Source organism: Pelobates fuscus, chromosome 9 (assembly GCF_036172605.1).
Source record: "Pelobates fuscus isolate aPelFus1 chromosome 9, aPelFus1.pri, whole genome shotgun sequence".
Taxonomy (NCBI): domain Eukaryota; kingdom Metazoa; phylum Chordata; class Amphibia; order Anura; family Pelobatidae; genus Pelobates; species Pelobates fuscus.
Window position 1 is genome coordinate 167450736 of NC_086325.1, and position 19894 is coordinate 167470629.

The 19894-nt window shown below is 43.4% G+C and overlaps 1 protein-coding gene across 1 annotated transcript in view; it reads right to left on the bottom strand.

Annotated features, from left to right (window-relative positions):
* The window catches only part of LOC134573340 (uncharacterized), a 104227-nt gene extending 85804 nt beyond the window's left edge, over positions 1–18423 (bottom strand). Inside the window, exons 1-2 of the mRNA XM_063433034.1 lie at positions 18396–18423; positions 17808–17856 (exon numbers count right to left, since the gene is read on the bottom strand). Coding sequence (XP_063289104.1) covers positions 17808–17835 — 28 coding nt within the window. The 5' untranslated portion in view covers positions 17836–17856; positions 18396–18423. The remainder of the gene's footprint in view (positions 1–17807; positions 17857–18395) is intronic.
* Between the last annotated feature and the right edge of the window lie 1471 nt (positions 18424–19894).

The window sequence follows — 19894 nt, forward strand, 5'->3', positions numbered from 1 at the left end:
ACCGTGCTGTATCAATATACCGTGCTGTATCAATATACCGTGCTGTATCAGTATACCATAGTGTATCAATATACCGTGCTGTATCAATATACCGTGCTGTATCAGTATACCATAGTGTATCAATATACCGTACTGTATCAATATACCATAGTGTATCAATATATCGTACTGTATCAATATACCGTGCTGTATCAATATACCGTGTTGTATCAATATACCATAGTGTATCAATATACCGTGCTGTATCAGTATACCATAGTGTATCAATATATCGTACTGTATCAATATACCGTGCTGTATCAATATACCATAGTGTATCAATATACCGTGCTGTATCAATATACCATAGTGTATCAATATACCGTGCTGTATCAGTATACCATAGTGTATCAATATACCGTGCTGTATACATATACCGTGCTGTATCAATATACCGTGCTGTATCAGTATACCATAGTGTATCAATATACCGAGCTGTATCAATATACCGTGCTGTATCAGTATACCATAGTGTATTAATATACCGTACTGTATCAATATACCATAGTGTATCAATATATCGTACTTGTGGCGAAACCAACCTCGCCACTATGGGCTGGAGAAGCCTGGTTGCTCGCCTGCTTCCTTTGGACTATGGACCAGACTTTAAAAAGCTTTATTTTACCTGCAGAAAGGCATATTCGTGCCTTTCAGCCGGGGTGTTCAGTAGATTCCAGCTACCGAACAAACTACCGTATGAGGGACCACCTAGGAGATGGAGTGTGCCGTCAATTAACCGCCCAGAAGCTGCGGTTAACCGCAGCTTAATTGATGAACGCTGGGTGGCCTTTGTTCGTTTGCCGACCACGAGGTAGCGGCCATTTTAATCGTGCGAAAGACCAGCGGTGTTCGGCGAGGATTCTATGGAACTATAAACGGACACTTAATTGCACGAACACCGCTGAGCCGTCTGTCGCCTGGGTCCTATCGTACAAGGTTAACCGAACACTGGAATTCGGTATTTCTATGGGAATTGTAGTAACCCAGATAGCTATACCATGGAGCCTATTTGTGTGATTAAAGACTTTGGCTCCATGGCGATTAAACTGTATTCGTGTAGTCTGGGTGCCAGTCACTTAATAATGTGCACCCAGACCTGAGCTATCTGGGGATATGTAACATGTCTGTGTTGGGTGGAATAAAAGTGACTTTATATATTTTAAAGCATAATACTGTATTTAGATCCCCACATGTGTAATGGAGTCTTGTCTTTGTCCTGAGAGGTAATTGGATTACCTCTACAATTATCTCCAGGGCAGAAGAGAGGAAACCAGGATGCATTGTGGGAATGTTTACTGCTGTGTGTCTGTAATTGGTTTATGTCTGTCCTTTGTTACAGTCTTCCATTTGGTCCCCTAGGGGAGTGTCCACCAGGTGGGAGACCTGCATAAATACTGGGCAGGTAGCCCTGAGTAAATGAGTTGCTGTTTAACCCTGAAGCTGGAGTGTGTCTCTTTCTTGGGGGGAAGGGGACTGTATGCCGACTGCCAGGAGTGTAAGCTGTCCATATTGCTTTTCCTGTTCGGCTGCTTCCAGGGTTCGTGTGTCTGCTGTTCGAGAGTTGGTGAATTCGTGCAGTTTGGGAGTTCGGGAAGTTGGTGCTTATGGTAGCTGCTGGTCTATGGAAAAGGGGATTATCGCCTAAACGCATTTTTCCCCTTTTATGCTGAAACGGTCCGTTACAATTGGTGGCAGCGGTGGGATCGTTCCTACAACCAGAGGGACAGCTACAGACAACACCATTCCGGGATTACAAAGTGAGGGCAACGCCAGTACCCGTACAGCGCCCCTATCTACAAGGAACCAACTGCAGCAGAGCAAGCATGGCACCCAGCTACACGCAGGAGGAGTTTGACAAAGAGCTGAGATCACGACTGATTTTCTTCGGACCCAACCCCCCGGAGAAATGCGTGCGGCTTGTGAGTGGACATGTAGATGAGTACCTGCGGTTCATGGCAGATCCAGCCAAGGGTATCGGTCGCCCTATCCGGCGGCAGAGTGCGTTTCGGGGACTCAAAGGTGTACCCCAGGGAGATGATGGTGTCGTCCATCCTCCCCAGCAGCCGTGTGTGTCCCAGGGAGCCGAAGGTGCAGTCCTTCCTCCCCAGCGGCAGGCTGAGTTACAGGGGGCAGAGGTTGTTGTTCCTGCCCCCCAGCAGCAAAGTGATATGCCAAGAAGGCAGTGTGAAGCGAAGGGAGAGGAGAGCAGCGTCCTCCCTCCCCAGCGGCAGTGTGTGCCCCAGGGAGCTGATGGTGTCGTCCATCCTCCCCAGCAGCCGTGTATGTCCCAGGGAGCCGAAGGTGCAGTCCTTCCTCCCCAGCGGCAGGCTGAGTTACAGGGGGCAGAGGTTGTTGTTCCTGCCCCCCAGCAGCAAAGTGATATGCCAAGAAGGCAGTGTGAAGCGAAGGGAGAGGAGAGCAGCGTCCTCCCTCCCCAGCGGCAGTGTGTGCCCCAGGGAGCTGATGGTGTCGTCCATCCTCCCCAGCAGCCGTGTGTGTCCCAGGGAGCCGAAGGTGCAGTCCTTCCTCCCCAGCGGCAGGCTGAGTTACAGGGGGCAGAGGTTGTTGTTCCTGCCCCCCAGCAGCAAAGTGAGATGCCAAGAAGGCAGTGTGAAGTGAAGGGAGAGGAGAGCAGCGTCCTCCCTCCCCAGCGGCCGTGTGTGCCCCAGGGAGCTGATGGTGTCGTCCATCCTCCCCAGCAGCCGTGTGTGTCCCAGGGAGCCGAAGGTGCAGTCCTTCCTCCCCAGCGGCAGGCTGAGTTACAGGGGGCAGAGGTTGTTGTTCCTGCCCCCCAGCAGCAAAGTGATATGCCAAGAAGGCAGTGTGAAGCAAAGGGAGAGGAGAGCAGCGTCCTCCCTCCCCAGCGGCATTGTGTGCCCCAGGGAGCTGATGGTGTCGTCCATCCTCCCCAGCGGCAGTGTCTGTCCCAGGGAGCAGAAGGTGTCGCCCTTCCTCCCCAGCGGCAGTGTGTACCCCAGGGAGCTGATGGTGTCGTCCATCCTCCCCAGCGGCAGTGTGTCCTGCCGGGAGCAGAGACAGTCAGTCTCGCACCCCAGCAGCCGGTCAAGAGAATGAAAGGGGAGACAGCTGGTCCCCCTTTCCACCAGCAGAGAGAGTGGCAGGGAGAGGAGCCTGCTACCCCCTCTCCCCAGCGGCAGTTTACCGTCCAGAGAGAGGAGCTTGTTACACCCTCTCTCCAGCGGCAGCCTAACCCACCAAGGGGAGATGTTAAGCCCCACGACTGTGCAGATGGGACCGTAGTCTCTGTACTTACAGCCCAAGGGGTAGGGACGGTCGGTCCTGTCCCCCAGCCACAGAGCGATGTATCCAAAGGGGAGACAGTCGGTCTCCCCCTCCGGCAGCCGAGCTATGCACCTAAAGGGGAGACAGTCAGTCTCCAGCAACCAGGCTCCAACCAGACTACTTCCGTGGTAGTGCTGGCACCAGGACAGAATACCGCTGGTCTCTGCCCCCTCAGCAACCCACCAAGGCAGCCTAACTGTTCCCCACACAGTCATGGTGAGACACCTGGACCTGGACAAGTTTGTAATTTTTTCAGGTGTAGTACCCAGTTATTGTGGGGGGGCTGTACTAATAGTTGTGTTTTGTGGGTGGGTTGCTGGACTAACCAGGGCACTGACCGGCAGGAGGTCAGGTACCCTGTTAGTCTAGTTGGTAAAGGGGAGAAGTGTGGCGAAACCAACCTCGCCACTATGGGCTGGAGAAGCCTGGTTGCTCGCCTGCTTCCTTTGGACTATGGACCAGACTTTAAAAAGCTTTATTTTACCTGCAGAAAGGCATATTCGTGCCTTTCAGCCGGGGTGTTCAGTAGATTCCAGCTACCGAACAAACTACCGTATGAGGGACCACCTAGGAGATGGAGTGTGCCGTCAATTAACCGCCCAGAAGCTGCGGTTAACCGCAGCTTAATTGATGAACGCTGGGTGGCCTTTGTTCGTTTGCCGACCACGAGGTAGCGGCCATTTTAATCGTGCGAAAGACCAGCGGTGTTCGGCGAGGATTCTATGGAACTATAAACGGACACTTAATTGCACGAACACCGCTGAGCCGTCTGTCGCCTGGGTCCTATCGTACAAGGTTAACCGAACACTGGAATTCGGTATTTCTATGGGAATTGTAGTAACCCAGATAGCTATACCATGGAGCCTATTTGTGTGATTAAAGACTTTGGCTCCATGGCGATTAAACTGTATTCGTGTAGTCTGGGTGCCAGTCACTTAATAATGTGCACCCAGACCTGAGCTATCTGGGGATATGTAACATGTCTGTGTTGGGTGGAATAAAAGTGACTTTATATATTTTAAAGCATAATACTGTATTTAGATCCCCACATGTGTAATGGAGTCTTGTCTTTGTCCTGAGAGGTAATTGGATTACCTCTACAATTATCTCCAGGGCAGAAGAGAGGAAACCAGGATGCATTGTGGGAATGTTTACTGCTGTGTGTCTGTAATTGGTTTATGTCTGTCCTTTGTTACAGTCTTCCATTTGGTCCCCTAGGGGAGTGTCCACCAGGTGGGAGACCTGCATAAATACTGGGCAGGTAGCCCTGAGTAAATGAGTTGCTGTTTAACCCTGAAGCTGGAGTGTGTCTCTTTCTTGGGGGGAAGGGGACTGTATGCCGACTGCCAGGAGTGTAAGCTGTCCATATTGCTTTTCCTGTTCGGCTGCTTCCAGGGTTCGTGTGTCTGCTGTTCGAGAGTTGGTGAATTCGTGCAGTTTGGGAGTTCGGGAAGTTGGTGCTTATGGTAGCTGCTGGTCTATGGAAAAGGGGATTATCGCCTAAACGCATTTTTCCCCTTTTATGCTGAAGCGGTCCGTTACAGTACTGTATCAATATACCGTGCTGTATCAATATACCATAGTGTATCAATATACCGTGCTGTATCAGTATACCATAGTGTATCAATATACCGTGCTGTATCAATATACCGTGCTGTATCAATATACCGTGCTGTATCAGTATACCATAGTGTATCAATATACCGTGCTGTATCAATATACCGTGCTGTATCAGTATACCATAGTGTATCAATATAACGTACTGTATCAATATACCATAGTGTATCAATATATCATACTGTATCAATATACCGTGCTGTATCAATATACCGTGCTGTATCAATATACCATAGTGTATCAATATACCGTGCTGTATCAATATACCGTGCTGTATCAATATACCATAGTGTATCAATATACCGTGCTGTATCAGTATACCATAGTGTATCAATATATCGTACTGTATCAATATACCGTACTGTATCAATATACCGTGCTGTATCAATTTGCACTGATGTTGCCTTGGCTGAACTGGATTACGATGTCGACTATTTACTTTTTAATATAAATCCAAAAGAAAACTGCATCTAATGATAAAAAACGTTGACAAAAAATTCTTGGTGATTTTCAGTGTTTTATGTGTAATTATGTAAATTCCAGATAAATGAAAGCTCCCCCTCCCCCTTAACACAGGGTGAGAATCTCCAGCCATTCTTGCGTTTCTTGCTTTACGTTGCCAGTGGGCTAGTTTGTTACAGCAGGCAGGACATTCTTCTTGAACTCGCCAGGCATGTTCATGTTCCCCGGCGGCTTGTATTGTCCTACCACAATGATGCCCCCTTTGCCATCGGTGGCCACTCCGCAGCCCAGCTCCTGTGAGCCTTTCCAGACAACCTGCGTGAAGTGACCTGGGCGGTCCGGATGGAAAGAAAAACCTCATTACATATCCCATTTATACGTAAAATAGAATGATAGCTTTCAATAAATAAATCTCACAATACAAGGGGACTTGTTATATTTGTAATACAAATTGTTGCAGTTGCTTGTAGTTTGACTTTTATCCAGCAGAGGTCGCCAAAGGACAGTTTGCATCACAGTTTAAAAACACAAACTACTATAGCCCTTTGCAAGTAGTTAAAGGACCACTATAGTGCCAGGAAAACCAACTTGTTTTCCTGGCACTATAGGGTCTTTAGGTCCACCCCACCCTCAGGGTCCCACTCCCGCTGGGCTGAAGGGGTTAAACACTTACCATTCTCCAGCGCGGGGCTATCCTCGGTGCTGGGGAACTCTCCTCCCTCTGCCGACATCAGCGCCGAATGCACATGCGCGGCAAGAGCCGCGCGCGCATTCAGTCAGTCCATAGGAAAGGATTACTCAATGCTTTCCTATTGATGTCCAGCATCTTCTCACTGCCAGTAGAGGCTGGATTAACCCTCTGAAACTGCTATGTTTTCAGATGCACGGTTAACCCTAGATGGACCATTGAGCTGAAGTGGTCTGGGTGCCTATAGTGGTCCTTTAAACCGTTTGGTGACGGTGTTATTTGTTACCTGGGATCCCCTGTGCACCGCTGCCAGGAGCTCTCTACACTAAGCTGAGCCTGGCGATGCAGGGCTTATCTCATTGACTGCGATCGGTCAGCTGATGCCCTTAGCCGATGAGCTAGTCCTGCAAGGTTAAAGGGACACTATAGTCACCTGAACAACTTTAGCTTAATTAAGCAGTTTTGGTGTATAGAACATGCCCATGCAGCCTCACTGCTCAATCCTCTGCCATTTAGGAGTTAAATCCCTTTGTTTATGAACCCTAGTCACACCTCCCTGCATGTGACTTGCACAGCCTTCCATAAACACTTCCTGTAAAGAGAGCCCTATTTAGGCTTTTTTATTGCAAGTTCTGTTCAATTAAGATTTTCTTATCCCCTGCTATGTTAATAGCTTGCTAGACCCTGCAAGAAAATCCTGTATGTGATTAAAGTTCAATTTAGAGATTGAGATACAATTATTTAAGGTAAATTACATCTGTTTGAAAGTGAAACCAGTTTTTTTTTTTCATGCAGGCTCTGTCAATCATAGCCAGGGGAGGTGTGGCTAGGGCTGCATAAACAGAAACAAAGTGATTTAACTCCTAAATGACAGTGAATTGAGCAGTGAAATGATCTATACACTAAAACTGCTTTATTTAGCTAAAGAAATTTAGGTGACTATAGTGTTCCTCAGGAAAGCTAATGGAACCTTCCCACTCTCACTTTCAGTGCTCCAGAGACCCCAAGTACAAAGTCAAACCGTTAACAAATGGCTGGATTGCTTAGATTGGGGGGGGAGGGGGATATCATGCTGTAGTGGTTATGGTACTAGTAGTGTTCCTTTAAACAGTGCCTGTCTTATATATATAAAGTTCAAAGTATATTTTAGGAAAGGTTTTGTATTATTGTTAAATCCTTTCAATGGGGCTATTAATGTTGAATCATTCTATCCCGTTAAATAATACCCGTAATACATAAGCTTCTCAGTGCCGATGGTAGGCTGAGAGTGTGAGCCAGAAACCAGGGGCCAGAGCGGACAGCCTCCCTTTTAACATCTTTGGTGATAAACTGCTAGTAAACTGCTAAAAACCTTAAGGTAAGCTGGTTCCCAGGACCTCATTTAGATTAAGTTGTTATGGTTCTCAGTAATGATGTAAAAGCATTCTTAAAAAAAAACCTTAAAATGTAAGTTCTTTCAAAGTGAAAGGGTTGCCCAACAAAAAAACTTTCATTTAAATTTAGACTAACCCGCTGGCATAGTCTCTCCCCGTAAAATAAATAAGTAAATATTGCAAACAGCTGGGTGATTCCATAATGAGACCAGGTCCTCCCTCCAGCCTGGTCCCACTTACCATCACTGCGAGGGGAGGGACATCCCAGAGTACAATCTAAAAGATAGATATTTTTGAACTACAACTCCTATGGTGCTTAACCGAGGTAGCCAACTCTTGGGAATATCAGTAACTGTCAGTTAGCTAGTGTTCAGACTAGTGGAGATACTCTGGTCGAACTTTGGTGGGGATACTCTGGTCGAGCTTTATTGGAGATACTCTGGTTTAGCTTTGGTGGAGATACTCTGGTCAGGCTTTGGTGGAGATACTCTGGTCAGGCTTGGGCTTGTCACCAGTGGGGTACCTCAGGGATCTGTACTTGGACCCATTCTCTTTAATATTTTTATTAGTGATATTGCAGAAGGTCTTGATGGTAAGGTGTGTCTTTTTGCGGATGATACTAAGATATGTAACAGGGTTGATGTTCCAGGAGGGATAAGCCAAATGGCTAATGATTTAGTTAAACTAGAAAAATGGTCAGAGTTGTGGCAACTGACATTTAATGTGGATAAGTGCAAGATAATGCATCTTGGACGTAAAAACCCAAGGGCAGAGTACAGAATATTTGATAGAGTCCTAACCTCAACATCTGAGGAAAGGGATTTAGGGGTGATTATTTCTGATGACTTAAAGGTAGGCAGACAATGTAATAGAGCAGCAGGAAATGTTAGCAGAATGCTTGGTTGTATAGGGAGAGGCATTAGCAGTAGAAAGAGGGAAGTGCTCATGCCATTGTACAGAACACTGGTGAGACCTCACTTGGAGTACTGTACACAGTACTGGAGACCCTATCTTCAGAAGGATATTGATACCCTAGAGAGAGTTCAAAGAAGGGCTACTAAACTGGTTCATGGATTGCAGGATAAAACTTACCAGGAAAGGTTAAAGGATCTTAACGTGTATAGCTTGGTGGAAAGACGAGACAGGGGGGATATGATAGAAACATTTAAATACATAAAGGGAATCAACACAGTAAAGGAGGAGACTATATTTAAAAGAAGAAAAACTACCACAACAAGAGGACATAGTCTTAAATTAGAGGGACAAAGGTTTAAAAATAATATCAGGAAGTATTACTTTACTGAGAGGGTAGTGGATGCATGGAATAGCCTTCCAGCTGAAGTGGTAGAGGTTAACACAGTAAAGGAGTTTAAGCATGCGTGGGATAGGCATAAGGCCAGGGACTAATGAAAGTATTTAGAAAACTGGGCAGACTAGATGGGCCGAATGGTTCTTATCTGCCGTCACATTCTATGTTTCTATGTTTGGTGGAGATACTCTGGTCAAGCTTTGGTGGAGATACTCTGGTCAAGCTTTGGTGGGGATACTCTGGTTTAGCTTTGGGGGAGATACTATGGTTTAGCTTTGGTGGAGATACTCTGGTCAAGCTTTGGTGGAGATACTCTGGTCGAACTTTGGTGGAGATACTCTGGTTTAGCTTTAGTGGAGATACCCTGGTTTAGCTTTGGTGGAGATACTCTGGTCAAGCTTTGGTGGAGATACTCTGGTCGAACTTTGGGGGAGATACTATGGTTTAGCTTTGGTGGAGATACTCTGGTTTAGCTTTGGTGGAGATACTCTGGTTTAGCTTTGGTGGAGATACTCTGGTTTAGCTTTGGGGGAGATACTCTGGTTTAGCTTTGGGGGAGATACTCTGGTTTAGCTTTGGGGGAGATACTCTGGTTTAGCTTTGGGGGAGATACTCTGGTTTAGCTTTGGTGGAGATACTCTGGTTTAGCTTTGGTGGGGATACTCTGGTCGAGCTTTGGTGGGGATACTCTGGTTTAGCTTTGGTGGGGATACTCTGGTCGAGCTTTGGTGGGGATACTCTGGTCGAGCTTTGGTGGAGATACTCTGGTCGAACTTTGGTGGAGATACTCTGGTTTAGCTTTGGTGGGGATACTCTGGTCGAGCTTTGGTGGGGATACTCTGGTTTAGCTTTGGTGGAGATACTCTGGTTTAGCTTTGGTGGGGATACTCTGGTCGAGCTTTGGTGGAGATACTCTGGTCGAGCTTTGGTGGAGATACTCTGGTTTAGCTTTGGTGGGGATACTCTGGTCGAGCTTTGGTGGGGATACTCTGGTCGAGCTTTGGTGGAGATACTCTGGTCGAACTTTGGTGGAGATACTCTGGTCGAGCTTTGGTGGAGATACTCTGGTTTAGCTTTGGTGGGGATACTCTGGTCGAGCTTTGGTGGGGATACTCTGGTCGAGCTTTGGTGGAGATACTCTGGTCGAACTTTGGTGGAGATACTCTGGTTTAGCTTTGGTGGAGATACTCTGGTCGAGCTTGGGTAGAGATACACTGGTTGAATATTGGAGCTCTGCCACACTTACCTGTTTGCAATCCAAACTCTGGTTTGCTGTAATCATAATTCTTAATTTCCTTGTACCATGTATCCACAGGCTCATTGCCTAAACAGAAGAAATGGAAAGAGAGTTTGAAACTTCTTTGCATTTTTCAAAACTCGTAATTAAGTACAACCTAAGCAACTTAATTCCCAGCCCATTCGCAGACATGGTCCTCTAATTATGTCAAACATGGTCCCATCTAGCCTCATTCCGTCCTGCAACATTTAAATATACAATACAGACGTATCACCCTTATAATTCAGTGGAAAGACACACAGTGTGAGAGTAAAACATTATTTACATCTACACTTCTTTTAAACAGTAGAAAAAAGATAGGACTCCTCCCAGTCCTCACAATACAAATACAAAGAAAGGGGTCTACAGAGAAATAATAGACTAATAAAGTTGATTACAGCAATATACCAGTGTTCAAGGTTACACTTACAAACGTAAATTGATTGTAGGCATATGAATGATTTGGAGATGTAAGTGCAGACTTTTAAATTCAGTTTATGCGCCTAATTAAATCACACTTACAAGCTTGAAGTAATGTATGAGTGTTACCGAGTAAACTAACAGAAGCCAAACACAAAGAGATGGATGCAGGTCTTCAGGAAGTAAGAAGTCTTTATTAACATACCGATCTGGCCTCAGATGAACTATCGTTCCAAAACAGATCTTAGAGACCAATACATGGTGTACATTCCTTTTATAGTACTATAACTCCTCCCATTAATAGCTACACCCACATATACCATATGCGCCCACATATTCCCCTATATTCACTAAATGCAAAACATTGTTATATAGTGGAATATTCACTAAATGGAAAACATTGTTATACAGGGGAATATTCACTAAATGGAAAACATTGTTATATAGGGGAATAAAAATAATGAGGGGGCGGGACCTACTGTCCCCCCCGGCCCCCACCCCTGAGCGGTGGGTGGGGGCCCTAAAAAACCCAATAAGGGGGGACCTACTGTCCTCCCCCCGGCCCCATCCCCTGCGCGGTGGGTGGGGGCCATAAAATATACATATATATAAAAATACACTCAGAATTAAATTACACACGTATATATAATAACTATTTATATTGTGTGTGTATATATATATGTGTATGTATGTATATATATATATATATATATATATATATATATATTATAAAATATAAAAAATAAGCAAATAAATATGTAAAAATGATAAAATGAAAATGTAAAAAAATTATATATGGAATTTTATTCTAACTGTATTTTGATATTAATATATATTTATATGAAAATACACTGCAAATTAAATTATATATATCTATGTATACATAAATAAAAATTATATGAAATATATATATCTCCATATACAAAATTACATAAATAATTTCATAAATATGCACGTAGACTTCAAATATGTAATTATGTATATATATATTAAATTCTACGTGCATATTTACCGTATATACTCGAGTATAAGCCGACCCGAATATAAGCCGAGGCCCCTAATTTTACCCAAAAAAACTGGGAAAACTTATTGACTCGAGTATAAGACTAGGGTGAGAAATGCAGCAGCTACTGGTAAATTTCTAAATAAAATTAGATCCTAAAAAAAAAAAAATTAATTGAATATTTATTTACAGTGTGTGTATAATGAATGCAGTGTGAGTGTATGAATGCAGTGTGAGTGTATGAATGCAGTGAGTGTATGAATGCAGCGTGAGTGTATGAATGCAGCGTGTGTATGAGTGCAGCGTGTGGATATGAGTGCAGCATGTGTATGAATGCAGTGTGTGTGTATGAGTGCAGTGTGTGTGTATGAGTGCAGTGTGTGTGTATGAATGCAGTGTGTGTGTATGAGTGCAGTGTGTGTATGAATGCAGTGTGAGTGTATGAATGCAGTGAGTGTATGAATGCAGCGTGAGTGTATGAATGCAGCGTGGGTATGAGTGCAGCGTGTGGGTATGAGTGCAGCGTGTGTATGAATGCAGTGTGTGTGTATGAGTGCAGTGTGTGTGTATGCATGCAGTGTGTGTGTATGAATGCAGTGTGAGTGTATGAATGCAGTGTGTGTGTATGAGTGCAGTGTGAGTGTATGAGTGCAGTGTGAGTGTATGAGTGCAGTGTGAGTGTATGAGTGCAGTGTGAGTGTATGAATGCAGTGAGTGTATGAATGCAGCGTGAGTGTATGAGTGCAGCGTGTGGGTATGAGTGCAGCGTGTGTATGAATGCAGTGTGTGTGTATGAGTGCAGTGTGTGTGTATGAATGCAGTGTGTGTGTATGAATGCAGTGTGAGTGTATGAATGCAGTGTGTGTGTATGAGTGCAGCGTGTGTATGAATGCAGTGTGTGTATGAGTGCAGTGTGAGTGTATGAATGCAGTGTGAGTGTATGAATGCAGTGTGTGTGTATGAGTGCAGTGTGTGTGTATGAATGCAGTGTGTTTGTGTGTGTGTATGAGTGGTGTGTGTGTGTGTGTATGAGTGGTGTGTGTGTGTGTGTGTGTTGCAGAGCCTTGGTGGGGGATGGGGATTTTTTTTTTTTTTTTATTATTTTAATTTTTTTTTATTATTATTTATTATTATTTTTATTTTTTTAATTTAATTATTATTATTTTTGTAATATTATTTATTATTTACTTTTTTTTATTTTTTATTATTACTAATTATTTTTTTTTCGTCCCCCCTCCCTGCTTGATACATGGCAGGGAGGGGGGCTCTCCTTCCCTGGTGGTCCAGCATTGGCAGTTCAGTGGGGGGAGAGGGGTGCTGGCAGAGCTGTACTTACCTGTCCAACAGCTCCTGTCAGCTCTCTCCTCCTCCGCGCCGTCCGTGCAGCTCCCTCTGTCAGCTCACAGTGTAAGTCTCGCGAGAGCCGCGGCTCTCGCGAGACTTACACTGGGAGCTGACCGAGGTGCTGAACGGACGGCGCGGAGGAGGAGAGAGCTGACAGGAGTTGCAGGAGAGGTAAGTACAGCTCTGCCAGCACCCCTCTCCCCCCAGTCTGTATTATGGCAATGCAAATTGCCATAATACAGACTATGACTCGAGTATAAGCCGAGTTGGGGTTTTTTAGCACAAAAAATGTGCTAAAAAACTCGGCTTATACTCGAGTATATACGGTATGTAATATTTTTACATTATTAAGTAATTTTATTGCTTGCAATTTGAGGGACCTGCCTGACAACACAGGCAAAAAGTCCAACAAATTTAATTTGCTAGCACTGTATTTAACCCTGTAACTTTCTATGACACCCTAAAACCTGTACATGGGGGGTACTGTTTTACTCTGGAGACTTTGCTGAACACAAATATTAGTGATTCAAAACAGTAAAACATATCACAGCGATGATATTGTCAGTGAAAGTGAAGTATTTTGCAATTTCCACACACAAATGACACTTTCACTGGTGATATAATTGTTGTGATATGTTTTACGGTTTTAAAACATTAATATTTATGTTCAGCAAAGTCTCCCGAGTATAACAGTAACCCCCATGTACAGGTTTTATTGTGTTTGTGAAAGCTACAGGATCAAATATAAGGGTCACATTTTTTACATTGAAAATTGCCAGGTTGGTTATGTTGCCTTTGAAAGCGTATGGTAGCCCAGGAATAAGAGTTACCCCCATGATGGCATACCATTTGCAAAAGAAGACAACCCAAGGTATTGCAAGTGGGGTATGTCCAGTCTTTTTTTTTAGTAGCCACTTCATCACAAACACTGGCAAAAGTTAGCATTTATATTTGTTTGTTTGTTAAAAATGCAAATAACAATTATGAACGCTAACTTTGGCCAGTGTTTGTGATGAAGTGGCTACTAAAAAAGACTGGACATACCCCATATTGAATACCCTGGGTTGTCTACTTTAAAAAAAAATATGTACATGTGAGGTGTGATTCAGAGATGTATGACAGATGACAGTGTTACAACGTCACTATTGATAACTTTTAAAATATATATTTTGAAACAGCAATGTCCTACTTGTACTTACAGCCCTATAACTTGCAAAAGAAAAAAAACTAGTAAACACTGTGTGTTTTTAAACTCAGGACAACATTTTTAATCTATTTAGCAGTTTTTTTTTCATTAGCTGTTGTTTTCATTAACTGAATGGTGCAATCCCACACCTCCTAACATTTCACACGGACAGAGAGGGCACTTTAATTTAAGAGTGTGAATGGTGAGTGGTGGGGGGGCGGGGATGTTCTGAGTGAGGGTGTGACCAGGGGTGGGGCTGTTCTGAGTGGGGGTGTGACTATGGGTGGGGCTGTTCTGAGTGGGGGTGTGACCACAGGGCGTGCTGTTCTAAGTTGGGATGTGACCAGGGACATGGCTATTCTGAGTGGGGCTATGACCAGTGACGGGGCTGTTCTGAGTGGGGGTGTGACTATGGGTGGGGCTGTTCTGAGTGGGGGTGTGACCAGTGGTGGGACTGTTCTGAGTGGAGGTGTGACCAGGGACATGGCTATACTGAGTGGGGGTGTGACCAGTGGTGGGGCTGTTCTGAGTGGGGGTGTGACTATGGGTGGGGATGTTCTGAGTGGGGGTGTGACCACGGGGTGTGCTTTTCTGAGTGGGGGTGTGACCAGGGTGAGTGAGGGTGTGACCAGGGGCAGGGCTGTTAGATATTTTACTGGGAGTATTATTGCTGTGAAGCTCTGTGATAAAATCAGACACACGTACAATATGGAGCTCCGAGAAAAGAGGGACAGAGGGATTTGGACCAAACATAGGGACTGTCCCTCCTAAAAAGGGACACTTGGGAGATATGCAATTTAAACAAATGTGGTTTAAATGGAAAAAGTAAAGTAAAGTATGCTTTAGTCACGACTTGTTAGACTTCAGTGATAATCTACAGTGTCTGAGCTGTAAATATCTGTGTTTTAAGAAAACCAAATCTTACCTTTCAACCCAGAAACACAGGTACATTACCCAGCATGCCCTCCAAATCCCAGAGTTTATAGTTTAGGAGGGTACATGTAACCTCTGTATAACGGATGGCAGATAAAGTTAGATGGCCCACCCATGGATATCACGTTTGTGTGGGTTTGTGGGTTTCCTGCCTGTGTGAGGGGCTTGGTGTGTTTTGTATAAAAATCTCTATCTGTTCTGTTAAAAGGCCCAGGTAACAGTTTGAAAGGAATGCCGGCTAACAATAACTATTCCTACTTGTGATTCAGGGGCAGCAGGGGGTGCTTACCTTTTATTTTCAGGCTACCAGTTTTGAAATACAAATTCTCTCCAGGCCCAGAGTGCTCTTTTTTTCCCGTTTCCGCCAGATGATCTGCCCATTTTTGAGCCGATGTGCCAAGTTCTCGGCTGATTTTTAGAGGAGGCGTGCTGTGCTGCTTCCGATAGGCATTATGGGCCGCCAGGAAATCGTCCTCAAACTTCTTTCTCCCACCTGTAGGACATAATGCTATTCAATGATACACAATGATACACTGTGTCCCACCTGTAGGACATAATGCTATTAAATGATACACAATGATACACTGTGTCCCACCTGTAGGACATAATGCTATTAAATGATACACAATGATACACTGTGTCCCACCTGTAGGACATAATGCTATTAAATGATACACAATGATACACTGTGTCCCACCTGTAGGACATAATGCTATTAAATGATACACAATGATACACTGTGTCCCACCTGTAGGACATAATGCTATTAAATGATACACAATGATACACTGTGTCCCACCTGTAGGAAATAATGCTATTAAATGATACACAATGATACACTGTGTCCCACCTGTAGGACATAATGCTATTAAATGATACACAATGATACACTGTGTCCCACCTGTAGGACATGATGCTATTAAATGATACACAATGATACACTGTGTCCCACCTGTAGGACATAATGCTATTAAATGATACACTGTCTCCCACCTGTAGGACATAATGCTATTAAATGATACACAATGATACACTGTCTCCCACCTGTAGGACATAATGCTATTAAATGATACACAATGATACACTGTGTCCCACCTGTAGGACATAATGCTATTAAATGATACACTGTCTCCCACCTGTAGGACATAATGCTATTAAATGATACACAATGATACACTGTCTCCCACCTGTAGGACATAATGCTATTAAATGATACACAATGATACACTGTGTCCCACCTGTAGGACATGATGCTATTAAATGATACACAATGATACACTGTGTCCCACCTGTAGGACATAATGCTATTAAATGATACACTGTCTCCCACCTGTAGGACATAATGCTATTAAATGATACACAATGATACACTGTCTCCCACCTGTAGGACATAATGCTATTAAATGATACACAATGATACACTGTCTCCCACCTGTAGGACATAATGCTATTAAATGATACACAATGATACACTGTGTCCCACCTGTAGGACATAATGCTATTAAATGATACACAATGATACACTGTGTCCCACCTGTAGGACATGATGCTATTAAATGATACACAATGATACACTGTCTCCCACCTGTAGGACATAATGCTATTAAATGATACACAATGATACACTGTCTCCCACCTGTAGGACATAATGCTATTAAATGATACACAATGATACACTGTCTCCCACCTGTAGGACATAATGCTATTAAATGATACACAATGATACACTGTGTCCCACCTGTAGGACATAATGCTATTAAATGATACACAATGATACACTGTGTCCCACCTGTAGGACATAATGCTATTAAATGATACACAATGATACACTGTGTCCCACCTGTAGGACATAATGCTATTAAATGATACACAATGATACACTGTCTCCCACCTGTAGGACATAATGCTATTAAATGATACACAATGATACACTGTCTCCCACCTGTAGGACATAATGCTATTAAATGATACACAATGATACACTGTGTCCCACCTGTAGGACATAATGCTATTAAATGATACACAATGATACACTGTGTCCCACCTGTAGGACATAATGCTATTAAATGATACACAATGATACACTGTGTCCCACCTGTAGGACATAATGCTATTAAATGATACACAATGATACACTGTCTCCCACCTGTAGGACATAATGCTATTAAATGATACACAATGATACACTGTCTCCCACCTGTAGGACATAATGCTATTAAATGATACACAATGATACACTGTGTCCCACCTGTAGGACATAATGCTATTAAATGATACACAATGATACACTGTGTCCCACCTGTAGGACATAATGCTATTAAATGATACACAATGATACACTGTGTCCCACCTGTAGGACATAATGCTATTAAATGATACACAATGATACACTGTGTCCCACCTGTAGGACATAATGCTATTAAATGATACACAATGATACACTGTGTCCCACCTGTAGGACATAATGCTATTAAATGATACACAATGATACACTGTGTCCCATGATTTATTCACTAAGCAGAAGCTTGATAGAAGCTTGATATCCTGAATGTGAAAACTGTGATAAAAGCAGCCAGTTTGGGAAACCTGTCCAACTCTGCTACAGTGACAGCTCGACTATTTGGCCCCGAATTTAGCATTTTTGTTTCCAGTTCATTGCAATTCTCTGTGTAGTGAATAAACCAGCAGTACCATCGGTGGCTGATAAAACTGGCCCCCAGGGACAGCTCCCACCTATGGAGTCTGAGAATACGGGATATAAAATGATGGAATAGAACACTGAGCTCGCACACTGGATACCTGCATGCGAAAGGCACCTTCTAGTTGGTTTACAAACAATATTCAGCTCACTCACCGTCTAGAACTTGCTCAATGGAAGCCATGGGGATAGTGACAGACGTTCACTGGAAGGAAAGAGAGAGGATGTGCGTTGTCAGTTTGGGATCAATCAGAAAATATAAATCACTGACTCTTAAATGTACAGGGGTTACTGGGGCACAATGCATTCCTTCTCCACCCAGTACGGCAGCCGAGGAGAGACAGAGAAATGAGTGCGGACAATCTCCCAGAGAGTTTAACGCCTCAGGTAACTTCATTAAGAAAAACTCAATGACTTAACTAAAGATTTCATTAGGGTTAAAACAAGAATTAATAAAAGAATGTTTTTCTAAAAGTAATTCACGTGATTGTTACTATTATTATTATATTACATTGCAGCTGCTGCTATTTTATTTTGTTCGGTGATTTTTCTTATCACTGACAACGGTTTAAATTCTAGCTGTGATTTAATGGACACAGGTTAATGCTCTGAACTTGTCCATCCTCAGAAAATCTAACACTGCTGCCGTACCAGTATCCTTGAGAACATTCCTCGGAGCATCTGAAAAAAAACAATCAGTTTTATCAGTCGGCAAATATTTGTTGTATTGTAGGCATGTCTTACCTGTGTCAGGTAGTTTGGAGGATCTGCCGTCTATTCTCCCGTGTGTTTGATTAGCTGTTGTTTATATAGTGATTTACCAGCGTGGCACGCCTCCTGCCAGGATCGGTTTGATCAATGAGACCTGTCATACGCTCATAGCAAATATTTAATGCAGGCTCAGGCTCGAAGGGGTGTGAGTGGAACAGAGGCACAATATTTAATACATGATGGAAAAGAACTAGATTTTAAATCATTATTTGAAACTGTATTAAAATAAGAGTTAATATAGGAGAAAAATCTCAGATTCCCCCCCGAGGGCGCTGAATAAAAGGCATAAAATAGATACTGTGATAGGGGTTTTAACCCCTTCAGCCCAGCGGGAGGGGGGCGGACTGGACTATACAGTGCCAGAAAAACAAGTTTATTTTCCTGACACTATAGTGGTCCTTTAAAATCGACCGCCCCGTGGTTTTGCAGAAATATAATACAAAATGTAAGCAGACAAGCACAGCCTCCGTGTGCGAGCAGCTTATACGGAGAGACTGATTGGACTCCATGGGATGTACCGTTTAGTAATGTCTGGGATTGAAAGGTTCGCCATCTCAGATTTAATGTACAGATGGCTGTAGCCCATGTTAGCTCACTGCTGGTTACGGTTGGCTAGAGAGACATCGCTGCTTTCCGGGTGACAACACGCTTGGCATTTTTCTATGTCAGCATTAGAATATGGCAAAGTAGTAAAACTTTCTCATTCTCAGGGGAGAACTTTTTCTAAAGGTGAATGAAACTCAAGGAAAGCGAGTGTTGTAAATTATTTGTTGATACATAGATTAATAATTTAAGTCTTTTGGACCAATAGAAGGGTAATCACAACTCTGACACTGGACGCCAAGAAATTCAACATATCACATGGGCATTGCTAAAAAACATGCTGGGGGCATATGGAATATCTAAAGATATAAAGTAAATGGCAATGGCCCTGGGATTGTAGTTGCAAAACGGTTCAAAATGATATATGACATGGGTGAACACTATCACCACTATTAGTGTACTATAGCTGGAGTCATTATCAATCTAATTAAAGGAGAAGTGCAAGATGACATATGACATGGGTGAACACTATCACCACTATTAGTGTAATATAGCTGGAGTCATTATCAATCTAATTAAAGGAGAAGTGCAAGATGACATATGACATGGGTGAACACTATCACCACTATTAGTGTACTATAGCTGGAGTCATTATCAATCTAATTAAAGGAGAAGTGCAAGATGACATATGACATGGGTGAACACTATCACCACTATTAGTGTACTATAGCTGGAGTCATTATCAATCTAATTAAAGGAGAAGTGCAAGATGACATATGACATGGGTGAACACTTTCACCACTATTAGTGTACTATAGCTGGAGTCATTATCAATCTAATTAAAGGAGAAGTGCAAGATGACATATGACATGGGTGAACACTATCACCACTATTAGTGTACTATAGCTGGAGTCATTATCAATCTAATT